Source organism: Labeo rohita, chromosome 20 (genome assembly GCF_022985175.1).
Source record: "Labeo rohita strain BAU-BD-2019 chromosome 20, IGBB_LRoh.1.0, whole genome shotgun sequence".
NCBI classification, from domain to species: Eukaryota; Metazoa; Chordata; class Actinopteri; order Cypriniformes; family Cyprinidae; genus Labeo; species Labeo rohita.
The window spans coordinates 1,898,535-1,912,830 of NC_066888.1; the positions used below are offsets into that span (position 1 = coordinate 1,898,535).

The 14,296-nt window shown below is 35.2% G+C and overlaps 1 protein-coding gene across 1 annotated transcript in view; it reads left to right on the forward strand.

Moving 5' to 3' along the window:
* nt5dc1 (5'-nucleotidase domain containing 1) overlaps positions 1-14,286 on the forward strand; it is a 61,542-nt gene extending 47,256 nt beyond the window's left edge. Inside the window, exons 9-12 of the mRNA XM_051138478.1 lie at positions 642-763; positions 6,735-6,914; positions 10,336-10,498; positions 12,180-14,286. Coding sequence (XP_050994435.1) covers positions 642-763; positions 6,735-6,914; positions 10,336-10,498; positions 12,180-12,286 — 572 coding nt within the window. The 3' untranslated portion in view covers positions 12,287-14,286. The remainder of the gene's footprint in view (positions 1-641; positions 764-6,734; positions 6,915-10,335; positions 10,499-12,179) is intronic.
* The last annotated feature ends 10 nt before the right edge of the window (positions 14,287-14,296 follow it).

A 14,296-nucleotide genomic window follows, 5' to 3' on the forward strand; every position in this document is an offset into this window, starting at 1 on the left:
ATTTGTTGCGCTATATGCCGGGATGTCTCTCGGCTCCTCAGCAAAAAACGAGAGTGAGTGGATGCATGCCGCCATCTTATATACCCGTATGTACGGGGGAGTGGCTTAGCATGCAAAATCCACTCGTTAGGAGGTGATTTGGTCCCCAAGTAAGACCCCAAATACGTCACTATTGACGTAACATCTCCGTTCCCTCCTTCAGGGAACGAGGGTTACAGTTGTAACCGAGACATTTTGTTTCTTGTTTTCTGTTTGTTTTTTTTGTTTTGAACTAGATTGCGATTCAAGTTGAGGTACAGATGTTTTAGGCTTATTTTAGTAATAGTATTTTTAATGTCATTACAGTTATTTGAAATTTCGTTTGTCCCTCAGGGCTAATTATGCTAATTATTATGTTCTGAATTCTCAAATAGCATGACAAAAAATTTACAAACAAGTATAAAGTACTATTTTTATATATGTACAGAAATGTACAGATTTTGTCTCATTTTCATATTTGTAAAACTATACGTATCGTAAAAAAGCCAAATGCATTAAGTATAACTCTACAGAAGTATTATTGAATGTACTCATTATGCCTAGATGCAATTTATTTCATCGGCCGTAAAGTATAAACCACTTTCTCATCTCTGTCTCAATAGTGGATGATGTTGAAGATAGTGAAGGACTGCCATCTCTGGAAAAGCCTGGTTGGTATTCTCAGGGCAACTGGCCTCATCTACATGAACTACTGAAGACCATGACAAACAAATCAGAGCCCAAGGTAGGACAAGGATGATTTCTAGTCTGAGTCTGACTGGAAAATACTCCTGTTGTAGCAGATCTTCCCATAGGTATTTTGAGTGGATTCCGCTCATAGGTTTGTCAGAAGAGACTTTGGTATGACTCTTTTTCCCTACAGACATAGTGTACGGACTCATCTATACAGAAATGAACACATGAGAGCTCCTTGTACAGTTATTTTTGGTGAGCCTTCTTTATCAGGTCACTTCACAGTATGAAGATCAGTTCTATAAATAGGGGTTGGAGAAAAATTAGATTTTACCATGCATTACAATTCTCTCTTTAATCATTTTGAATCAGTTCTGAAATTGAATAGATTTTTTTGCATATGCGTGATGGCACTATTGTGCAATAGAAACAACCATATTGTGTATGCTGCCAATGAAACACAAACACAAATACGCAAGTTTATAAACTTGCATAAAGGTTTGTGTTTAAAGTCTTTAAGTATCTGGAAAACTTTCAAACACTAAAAGCACATCTTGTAGTTTGTTTCTTTTTTCCCATTCGTTATTTTATCGGAGTGTCTATTTACACTAAGTGCAAATAGCCTGCCTTGTTGCCAGAGGCTGCCCACGATTGTGTGATTGGGCTAGTCAGCATTACAAAAGATGCCTGCTGAACAACACCCTTACGAAAAAGAAGGTTTTTCAAGTGTGCTTTCAGTATACTTCTTTTAAACTAAAAATAGAAAAGTATACTTTTAGTCTACTTTTTATGTACTTCTCAGAAATGGGCTTTATGCACTTTTTAGAAATATACTTAAAATGACATTTAAGTATACTTGAATTGTACTTGGAAAAAGTCAAAATATATTTAAGCTATGTGCTCCTAGAATTCATGTTTTCATTGCTATACCATTTCAAAAAACACAAGTGAAGAATAAACTGAAACAACAGATGCTTCCACATGTAATCTAACACGATCATCAGACATAAAACAACATCAAAACTGTGTAACGTTGTGGAATAAAATGTCTACCAATGAAGAGGTAATAATGACTGTCAAGCTTAGGGGTGTTGATCGACTCCATCTACGTTTTGATTATCATTCTGAATCCAGTTCATAGTATTTGTTTTTCTTTTTTTTTTAGCTTTTGTTCAAAATGTTGTTTATTTCTTTATTTATTATTTATGAAACTTACCCACATTAAAGTGTTTAAAAAGAATGCATGAAATTAGAATAAAATGTTTTTGTTTAAAAGTAGTTCACTTAAAGAAAACTTAGGTGTATACCTGCAGTATAAAACTACTAAACTAGTAGTTTACTGAGACTACTTTAAAGTGTAGTAAATATGCTACTCAAGTATTTAATTAATAAACTATCAGTATACCTATAAGTTCACTTTTAGTATAGTTGCAGTACAAGCTAAACATCAATGTAAACTAGTGGTGTACTCAAAGTTTACTACTTTACTACTGTATACTTTTATATACTAGAAAGTGGGCCAATTTAGTGTAGTACACTGTAGTACACCAATTTATTACTAGTACACTGACATTTGTATACTTACTTCATAAAGTATACTAAAATATACTTGAACTTTACTTAAGTATACTTAATAAAATAAACTTGAAGTATAGTACTTTTCTGTAAGGGCAGCTCCAGTAGCGTAGGTGGTAAAGCATGTAGCAGTGACTTTTTGACGCAGTCAACCCAAGTTAGAATTCTCCTTTTGCCATTTACATTTCAGATCTGAAAGGCATTTATTTTCAATAAAATGAAAGAAATAATCGGAAAGTGTAAAATGAAGTGCCTGATGGGTGTTTATCAGTTAGGGAAAGGTGTAGGGAGGGCTTTATTGTCCCAATAAGGCAGCATCCATTTAGTAATTTTAATAAAAAATTATCATTTACACTCAATGCTTTATTATTGCATAACAAAAAATAGCATCTAACTAATATAAAATACTGCTATTTTTAGTGTAAATAGAATTTATCTGTAATGCCACGCCAGCAGAGGGAGCCCTCACCCATTGACTGACTGTTACCGCTCCCTCTGCTGCTTCTATGGTTACTTCGTGGCTATTTAAGGAGGCCCATACCAAACAGGCCTCGCAAAGTATTGTTTTGTCTGTGTGGACTCTACCAAGCATTTTCCCTGATTTCCTTACCTTGTTTTTGTTATTTTCCACGGTTTTGTTTCTTAGTCATAGTTTTGCCTTGCTTCATTGCCATAGTTTTGCCTAGTTTTATAACCCTGTTTATTTTGCTACTTTGGACTGCTCTCTTGGATTGTGACCTTCTGCCTGTTTATTTTGGAATACACTTTTTTCTTGCCTTTGTATTACTGTTTGTTTGGAGATCGACCCTGCCTGTCTTAACTACGCTGTTTAATAAAGCTCGCATCTGGATCTAACACGCTTCACTGGAGTCCCGTTACATTATCGCTATTTACACTCAGTGTAAACAGCATCTCTCGCTAAGAAAATACTGCTATTTTCACTTAATGTAAATTGAATCCATAGTTACTTGCACTTAGTGTAAATAGCATCTATCACTAAGAAAATCTGCTGTTTTTACTTAGTGTAAATAGCATCCGATTGCAAATAGCCACTGCTTTATTTTATATTTGCTTATATTTTTTGGAGCTATACTTTGTTCAGTAATTCAAATCAAATAATCAGTAATTCTTAACTTACAATTGTTTTGATTTATTTTTAATTTGTAATTATTTGTAAGTCAGTCATTAAAAATGCACAAGTAAAGGTGATATTCAGACTCATTAAATAAATAAATATTAATAAAAAGAAAAAATGCTGTCCAAGAATCATTTTAGAATTGGATTGTGATTCCCAAAATTGGAATTGGATCGAATCGCCAGGTGCCTAAAGATTCCCACTAATGCAATTATTAGTCAAGTTATTAGACAGAGAGAAAAAGATTAAGTGTGTGTGAATTTAGTATTCATTATTTGCTACTCGAATTTACTATTCATTATTCATTCAATGATACTTTTTTCCAAACCCCTCCTTTGCGTGACGTTAATCTGCGGTGATTGGTCCGATTGCCCAGTCTGTTGTGATTGGTGTACTGTATGCAGTGCATGTTGGAAACAGAACGCTCATGGAGCACCAACCCATCATTACATTGCACACCCAAACAGCCATGATATGTGCATTAGCCCAACGCAGAAGCGCATTGATAAAACACAGCAGGTTGTACACCAACGTATTGCTCTATTCTTTAATAACAATGACAAACTTTCACTATTCAACACATTTTTCACAATTGCGAGCGAACAGATATTGCTTTTAGCCGGTTAGCCAGAGAACTACAAGCTGTGTGGAGCGAACACAACACACACAACTAAATACGTATTTTACATGCTACAGAGTACATGAGAGTGACAATTTTTAAAGGATTACTCTACTTTCAGAATAAAAATTTACTGATAATTTTCTCACCTCCATGCCGTCCAAGATATTCATGTCCTTCTTTCTTCAGTCGCAAAGAAATACATTTTTTAGTAAAACATTCCAGGATTTTCTCTTCCAACTTCAAAATTGTCCTACATCATTGTTTTACCTTTTTTTTGTAAAGGGTGTTTGACCCTCCTTGCATGTTCACTTTGTAAACACTGGGTCGGTACTTCTGCAGCAATGTAGGATGATTTTGAAGTTGAAGGAGAAAATGAGATGGGAGTTTTTCAACATACCTTTACTGTACCGGATTAACCCTCAGTGCACAGCGTCTTCTCAACATGATGCTATCCTCAGGAATCCGCTACAGTGTTTGTTTTCATTCACTTAGAGCTGTGTTACACACTAATTTTCAAAAATCCATAATAGGGGCACTTTAAGCATTTTCATAATGACTGATCAAAGATGTTATATACATATATTTGTAGTAAAGCCATTAATATGTATGAAAATCTAAAAATCTAAGTTTTGTGACATTCTGACTATTTAAATGTTAACCTCCTTTTTAATTCATTACATTCATTGTATTTCAGTACATAATGTAGTAATGTTTATAATTATAAGTATAAATATAGCTGCAAGCAGCAATTGCGGGGCCAAGCACAACAGAGGCAGAATGAGGAGCTAAGCATGGCAAGGAGCAACAGACCGACTGTAACAATGAGTAACTAAAGTCATTTTAGGATGATATCAGTTGAAATGGCTGAAAAATCGTAAATACAACCAATAATATAATTTATTGGCTTATCACTTTTGACCAATAGGTGGTGCTGTTTTCAAATTGATGTGATGCGTTCTGTGTGAGGTGACAATGATACACACAAATTTTGGACTCATTATGCCACAGCTTTACAGAGATACAGCCTCAGAATCATTTTGGCATCAAGCCTAAAATCTGTACGAAAAATGGTTTACTCTATCGACACGAAATTCATAACTTTGAGTCAGGACAGTCCGAAGATGATCTGACTCAATTTTGGTGAAAATCCGATCAACGGTCTAGGAGGAGTACGAACAAGTAGGTTTTGTACATTAATCAAAATGGCGGAAAGGAAGTTCGGCCAAGTATGGTATAATTGGTATGTATGTTGTCGGCATGACCCAAGGAATATTTTATTACATTAGGCTAATGCAATCACAAGTTATTAGCATTTTTGAATATTTCATTATTAATGTTTAATGAATGGTGTATTACTTCTGACCAGCAGGTGGCGCTGTTACCGAATTGATGTGGCGTGGTCAGGGTGTGGTGAGAATAGCACATATAAAATTTGGTGTCAGTATGTCAAGGCTTTGCAGAGATACAGCCTCAGATGTAGTTTGGCATCTTTCCAGCAAATTCGTTGATGCGCTAAACGAAAACGTGTATCAACACGAAATTCATAACTTTTTGCCAGCATGGTCTGAAGATGATCTGAGTCAAATTTGGTGAAGATCAGACTAACGGTCTAGGAGGAGTAGGTTTTGTACATTAATCAAAATGGCAGACAGGAAGTTTGGCCAATTTCGGCATAATGGATATCAATGTTCTCGGCTTGGCCCAAGGAATCTATTGACATCAGTTTCATTACAATAGGCTAATGTAAGCAGAAGTTATTAGCATTTTTGTAAATTTCTTTATAACTTTTGACCACAAGGTGGCGCTGCCCCCAAACTTTTTGAGTACTGTCAGGGCATGGTGCCGAAGACACATACCGAGTTTTGTAATGATACGTCAATGCGTTTGTAAAATATAGCATTTTGGACAAAATTCAATATGGCCGACACCCAAATTGGCTGACATGGGAAAATTGGATATGGTTCGACTCATCATGATGCACCGAATCTAAAGAGACTGGTTTCATGATTTTTGGCCTAACTATTCAGAAGTTATAAGCAAAAATACCCATTTTTCATATCTCCTGACCACTAGGTGGCACTGTACCAAAACACTGCAGGTAGTCTCAGGTCATGCTTGTTATAACACACACCAAGTTTGGCCTCATTATGCCAAACCGTTGCGGAGATACAGCCTTACAACCATTTTTGCGTGCTTTTCGTAGAAATCATTCGCGCGTAAATTTTGGACTTCATTCGACTCGGCATGAGCCAAGGATTCAGAGAAAAAAAGAATTTTGATTCTGTGCCTTACGGTTCAAAAGTTATTAGCATAAAATTTATTGAAATTTTGGACAGGTGGTGGCACTAGAGAGTTTGAGTTAGAGACTCCAAATTTGTCATGGTCAATGATGGGACTGTCCTCTATCAGTGTGCCAAATTTCACAACTTTCCCGCAATCGGTTCTATGGGCTGCCAAAGACTTCCAGAGCGGAAGAAACGGAAGAAGAATAATAATAAGAACGCCAACGGATACAATAGGTGGCATTGCACCTTCGGTGCTTGGCCCCTAAATATAGTATAAAGAAGTATAAAGTATAAAGAAGTATAAAGCATTTTTGTAGCCAGAAGTGAAAAGTTGCATGCTGGCTGTAATGAGTGTGTGTGTGTCTGTGCACTGATTCTGTCCACGTGTGTGTCTTATCTGATGCAGGTGGTGTATTTCGGAGACAGCATGCGCTCTGACATGTTCCCGGCCTGCAGCTTTGGAAAGTGGGAGACGGTGATGATTGTGGAGGAGATGGAGGGGGAGGGCGTTCCACGTGCTAACGCGACCCCCAGTAACAGCCCCACCCCGAGTGAAGGCCCGGCAGAGAAAAAGGGCAAGTTTGAGGTGAGAGTGAAAGGCTGTTTCTGTTTAGTCAAGCTCAGGATTTTTTCCACAATCCATTTCAGGGGTACTGTGAGTTGGCATTATGTACGTGCTCGCCTGTATGTGGGACAAATATATCTCTGTTTTTTTAAAGCGCCGTCAAAAAAAGTCAGTTTTTGTTTAGTCTATTTTTTTGGTTGTAGATGTTGTTTACTCACAAAGGTATTTTATCCTGTTAGTTCATGATAGTCCTATTGGGAACTATGTAGTTCTAAAATGTATACTTTGTGTTTTGTTAGAATCCTCCAGTATATGTAAATTACCATTGAAATCATTTTGGAATAACTCAGAATTATACTAATAATTCCAATCAAGAAAAATACATATACTATATATTTTGTGATCTTGAATGTTTCATCAGAAATCTGAAAAACAGCTGCATGTATCTGCTTACAATCAGATGTTCTGTTATAGAGACACCACTGAGAGGAAGTGCAGTTAGCAGAATGGAGGAAGTGGAGAATTACAGGAAAGATAATGGATGTTCTTTTAAAAATGTGTTTATACAGCAGAAATGTAATTTTTGAGGAAATCATTTTTTAGAAAGCTGTTAAATCACTCAACCCCTTAAAGGGGTCATCGGATGCTAAGTTTTACATGTTGTTTGAACATTAATGTGTGTTGGCAGTGTATGTACAATCTACCCTATAATGATAAAATTAATCTGTAAAAATAATATTCCCTTTTTCAAATCAAGCCAGAATTCAGATGCCTGACAGAGGCCGCTCCCACGATAGTTGATTGACATGAGCGTTTTACCTCAGATCAGTTGCAACAGTCCGCCCTCTTCGGAGCAGGGATGTAAGTTAGACAAGAATATCTCCGATTGAGCGATTGAGGTGTTGTGTTGCTGGATGTAATAATGAACGTAGTGGTCGTCATTTACTCCTGACATCTGAGCCGCTGAGGATGCAGTAGATTGTGTTTGTTTGTGAAAGGAATGCACCTCCCGATCTACATATATCCGTCTATGTTGGCGCAAATCGTTTGTGATCCAGCTTCACCTACAGCAGGAGTATAAGGTTTTTTTTATGAATCTTTGCAGTCGTCTTTCCTAATAATGTGCTAGTTAGCAAGTTTAGCGGCTAAAGGCGGCTAAAGTAAACAGGCTCTCACTCCACAGAGCGAAGAGAGGGTGGGGCGAGCAGAGCTCATTTGCATTTAAAGCAGCCTCAACCAGAATGAGATGATTTTTGAAGAGCTGATTTTGGCAAAAGGGTAGTGTAGGTACAAAGGGTGTTGTTTTACACAACCATTGAGAATTTTTAACCAAAGTATATTAGAGACTTTTCATTAAGACCCTAAAGAATCTACTTGTGGAAAATGGGCATCCGTGACCCCTTTGATGTATCATTTAGGTTTTACGATTCAGTTTTTTTAAATGAATGTATTTTACATTTTCTACATTTTCTTTTGATATTTAAGAATGACTAAAGCTGTTTTGAAGAAGTTGTCTTTTAATTAGGAGAAATTAAAGATACTGTAAAACAAATGCACCTAAATATTTTTCAGTATGTGTGTAACTGAATTTAAAAGAAAGTATACAGGTTTTCAGAGAAAAAAGATTCAAATTTACATATTTACAACAACACCAAATTAATATTTTCTCAGTTTATATGTGCAATTTAAATCATGCGCAATGTCTTAATGACACATTTTACGCACTGACACGTCTTACCCTACTCTATTTTTTCTATATTTCTTTATGTCGTTCAGTTTTAGTGACGCCAGTGATTTGTCATTGCTTATGCAATAATCGTATTCCAGTTTTTAGACTATGCACAGTTTTATACTGATATTCTAAAAAACCTTGTTTAAATGTAGAGCTGCTCAGAGGTTAATTTTGGGAATAACTGGGTTAATAATTGGGAAATAACCGATTTACGTCTCAGACTTGGATTCCCTAGTATTTTGTGATTCATTTTTCCCTTTTCTTCAAAAAGTCACAGTAGTATGCAACACTTTTTTTTTTTTCTGTCAAACTATGGGAATTTCTGATCAAACGCTTCCTTTTTTCTCAGATCAGAGAGTTTTGTTCTATTGAAGTCCTTCTGTTCAGTTACATCTTTACAACATGCTGAGAGAAATTGTTTGCCTCAGATCTCAGCTTTTGTACTGGACATCAAATGGTGACCCAAGTCAAAAGCATGTCCTTAAACTTTTAATTTCATTTATATTTCTTATTTTTATTAGGTCAATAGTTTATGGCACAAGATGCTTTGTTTCTGGCTGACATGTTAATTCTCATTGCACGTTAAGTCATATTTTCTTTTGCCTTGTGTATTTTTGTGTTTGGTTTTTAAAGATGAATACATACAACTTGTCCATCTGCCTATGTTGTGATGAATCTGCAGCAGAATAGTGAAAAGTTAAAATTGGATGTTGTAACAAAAAAAGATACATTTCCTACCTACTTTAAAACGTTGTTAAGTACTTGGAGTTATAGCCTTCTGGACAGCACTCTGACATAGGTCGACTCTCTTTTTTTTTAACAGTAATGAATGATGTATAGTCAGCGGCATTTTTTACTAAATAAATTGCCACAGGATGATTGTCCTCAAAAATGGCAAGCAGAAAAAGATCAGTAAAGAACAAATAAAGTTTACCAGATCAGTCCTGTGGTTGGTGAAAAACCGTTATGTCCATTTTGGATCGGGACCAATCTGCTGTCAAATATGCCACTCTAGACTAACCAAATTGCCTCTCATGCCAGAGTCCATTATTTCTGAAGCATATTTTAATGGACTTTGATGGCTTAATCACCTTTAGGTGATCCTTACTTTTTGGTTGATTTTTATAAGAATTTGTTTTTTTTATGTGAAGTGAGGCAAGATTTAGTTTTGAATTTTCTGTGTTATTTATATATAGTTTAGTTATTAATTTACTTTTACTGTTTTTCACATGTTTCTCCCCATGAATATAGACATGGTAACAGGTGTGGCAATAAATTAATTATAAACAGTCAAGCAACCAGGTGATTAAGACTTGGACATAAAATACATTGGAGACCTGTTTGTTAGTGATTATTATAGAAAAATGTTTGACAATAGAATGCCATGACTGAATGAATGAAGTATTCCAGAGACATGTCTGTTTTGCTATGTCTGATTTTGCTTTCCCAATTGGAGGGTTAGTGGCATTTTATTTTTTGCATTTAGCAATGTTTTTTCCCCCAGGAAGAGAATAGACCTTTGATCCATTTTTAAAGCCAAATGCTATATCACATAAATCTCAACACAATATCTCTAACATACAGGATTTAGAATGCTGAATTATGTTGCATTATGTCTGATGAAGCACAAATGTGTTTGTCGAATGACTGACCTTGTACTTTTTATCTATGTGTGTCTTTCTGTAATCTTTCTTACAATCTTTTTCTTAGGATCAAGGAATGAAATCTCCTTCAGCTGTATCAAACCAGTGGGGCTCATATTTTGTGGACGTGCAAAAGAATGAAGGAGAAGAGACACGGAGACTCACCTGGTGTTGCCACAGTATCCACACATACAGCACCATGGCTATACCCAGCATTGAGGCTATAGCAGGTAAATGTATTAAACCTGAGACTGGTACTAAAAATGTTTCCATTTGCATTCTTTTGTCATTTAGAAAACATTTCTTAGTATGTAGTATATAACAAATACTTATATATAAAATATATAGTGTATAAAATACTTATATGACATACTTATGTCATTTCACCCTTTTTGTTTAATGACAACTTTCCTGTAGCTTCAAAATTAGAGTAAAGGCCTGCAACACCAGTGTCATGGATCTGTTTTCCAGTAAATGCATGAATTAAAAATGTTGAATATGTTGAATGAATTTAAAGTTGGAAAAAACTATAAGCCCAGTGCGGAATCTTAAATATTTCTTCAATGTACATCATAACTTTCAAATTACTATAGTTTTATTTTAGGATTTAATTGAAAAGATCCAGGCTTTCAGTCTCGTCTCAAACTTTTTTCTCCTTTTTATATATACTTAACACATCACTGAAGAAAGGGTTTTCCATTCTCTTTTATTCCAAAACATGCAAACATGGGAAAATAAATATTCATTGAGAATGATCTTGCAGAGTTTGGTGAATCTTAATCTTAATGTTTTGGTTGATTAATAAAAAATCTGAAGCTTACAGGGGACCTATAGGCTTTTTTGGACTTTCTTTTAGTGTGTAATTTAGGTAATCGATCTGCAAAGTTACAAAGAACTAAATGTGACTAAAAGTAACTTTGCAGATCGATTACACCCCTGATAACTGCATCTACAGTGATGTATATAAAGTGAAAGCTGTCTGAGCTCAAAAAACGACTGATGCAGGTCAGTGTGTCATATGGACATGCAGTTTTTACCGTGATGTAATGACAGTTCACATTATCGTATCACATCTGAAATGTAAGAGGAGTATAAAATAAAAAAAATAAAAAATTATCACTGTGAAACATTTAGACAGAAGGTGAAAACAGGTGTTTTAACAATGTAATCTTTTTTTTTCATAAATTATATTCTAGTAGACAGCTTGTGAACGAGAATAATAGGGACCCTTAAAAATTTAGCAAGAGTTGATTTGTATATTACATTTTAGTTGAATCATCACTAAACTGTTCAAAAACCCTTTAATTATCTAAATGTTTCCAGTAATGTCTTTCAACATAACAGTTTCATTATTTGAATCTGATGACGTGTGTAAATATTGGTTAGCTCCCATACTCCCAATTTTTTTCTAGACTTAGGGGGTTGGAGTAATTATAACACAAGACCATGTAACATGAAATTCAAATTGTATTGAAAACCATTTGCACTGTATTGAAATTATCCCAGCAACCCTACATTACCAACATTGACAATTTTTTTTTTTTTTTTTATTTTTTTTGATGTTTCTTATTGTAAATCACTTATATTTTAAATACTATTTTTGACTAATTATATTTGGTATATTTATATAATTTAGCCTGTTTCAAAAGATTTACCTTTAAGCGCATATTTCTAAAAGATGAAATTATTATTTAGTACTGTCAATAGTAAATAATTATCTTATTGCTTGGATGTATTCTCTTATTTGGCATAAAATGGTATCTTTTCAGTTGGTATAGTTTTTTATATTAAAATTAAGTATTTTAGTCTTAAGTCTTTTTCAGTGTAAATATTTAATGATGCTATTACTGTATATATAGTTTGTTTTATGGTTTGTTTGTAAAACTTCCACCTGTTCCATCTCTCTTCTAGATCTTCCTCTAGACTTTAAGTTCCAGAGATTCTCTTCAGACAAGCCCATCACGACAGGTTTTTACCCCAGACCTCCAGACTCACTGCTGAAATGGGAGGAGAACTAGCCCCGAACCCTCACGCCTGTCAGGATAGACCAGGAGATTGTTTCAGCGTTACGTTCTCGAGCTTCACCACAGAGCTAGACCATCCATTCGTCCAATCAGTGATAAAGCTGTGTGAATGTAACACCCAGAGCACCGTCTGTGTATTTTGTTCTCACCTCTTCCTGAATTACTACAGTGTACACAGTATGAAGTTGTATCTGTACACATGCTGAACATTGATCATTGGATGTACGAGGAAGTCACAGTGTATTGTGTGTCACCCAGCGTTGTGCACTCACTACCATTAAAGTACTTTTAATGGTGTACAGAGAAGAAAAACATAGCTTTTCCATCAGCTGTGTGTGCTTTTTGTTTTGTTTTGTTCTGTTTTTATGAAAGGAATGTTACATGACCTCAGAGGATTTGTTCTTGCAGCTGTTGTAAAAGCTTTCTGAGGAAAGCAGACACAAATTATGTTAATATCCATGCAGTCAACAACAGCAAACAGCCATAAGTTCTTTGCTCCTTTTGTGAGTAGTTGATGTTTCGAAAGTGTTGTAACCTACCAGTTTTCTAACTGGTTCAGTTCTAGGATGGTTTATTATAGAATACTGTAGTTTGTTTTACTTTCCATCATTTGATTATGATTTAAAGTACTTCAGTTTACTGCCGTTTACTGTATTCTGCCGACGTTTCTGTGACAAATGGAGCAATGGACGTCATACTTCCAAGCACCAGTACTTAAAGGAATAGTTTACCCAAAACTAAAAAATTGTTGGTATTCATGCACCGCCATGTTGTTCCAAACTACTGAGCTGTTGATGGAACATTAAGACATTGCTTAAGAATCCTTATGTTTATAGTGACTACATATGTTAAACTCTAAAAAGGACGGAGATAAATGCATCTGAAACTAGTCTATATGACTCATGTGCTATGTTTCAAGTTTTCTGATGCCAAAAGAAGAACATTTGGTACTGACCTTTTGTTGTTGTTGTTATTGTTAACTATTGCATCAGTTAAGTGATTCAGTGAGATGAACTCTAGAACTGGATCATTGAATTAACTGGTAATTTGAGGTGGAAATAGTTGATCCAGGAAAGTGCGTGTTTACAATCAGACTGATTTGTTTGAATTGCAGATTCAGTAATCCAGTTACAGCAGTTCTCATGTTAACATCTCACTGACAGAAAGTTTATCAGTAAAAAAGACACATTTTGATTTGTTCCTCACACAAAACTATTAGAAATCTTAAAATATAGCAAACATCCTATGTATGTTTTAGATTTTTCAAAAAATTAGATTTTTTGTTTCAAGGATGAAAGTTGTAGAGGTTTGGAACAACACAAGGTGAGTAAAGAATGAAATTTCATTTAGTGGTGAACTATTTCTTGTAAATGCCTTTCGTTTCAGGTCTTCATTGTTATTGAATGAAGAGGGGTGATTTTTTTTTTTTCTGTGTATGTAATGTTATCATAACATATTGTGTAAAAATGTTGTGCTGTTGGGTGATAGTTAATGTAAACAGTCAGTTTCTGTCATGCACAGGACCAGTGTTGAGTGGTGCCAAGCTTTACCCACCCATTTAGTGATTTTATGTGTCAGGGCACATCTTTCACCTAAAACCCATTATTTGTTTCATGTGTGTGCTGGCCCTGAGCTTTAATAATAATTTGTTTAAAGCAATGTAAGTGGAATTGATGTTTTTACGTTGAGTGCTCTGATGAGGTTTCTGCAGTGGTAGGCTGTAATGGATTTTACATAAAAATGGTGCAGTGTTAAATAACATTGCATGATAAAGGTTTTACAGAGGTGCCCAAAACTAAGTATTAAGTGACACTAGGCAGCTTCGTCACTGGTGCGGAAGTGTGGAAATCCTCATCATAAGCATGACCTATTTTTCTGAAATAAAAAAAAGAAAATAGTCTCTTCTGTATGTCGTGAGTAGCACTAGTGCTTGTTTATTGAGGTGCAGGGAAAGTGTTCATATGTGCAGATAAAATAAACAAGAAAAAATGTAATCACTGTTGA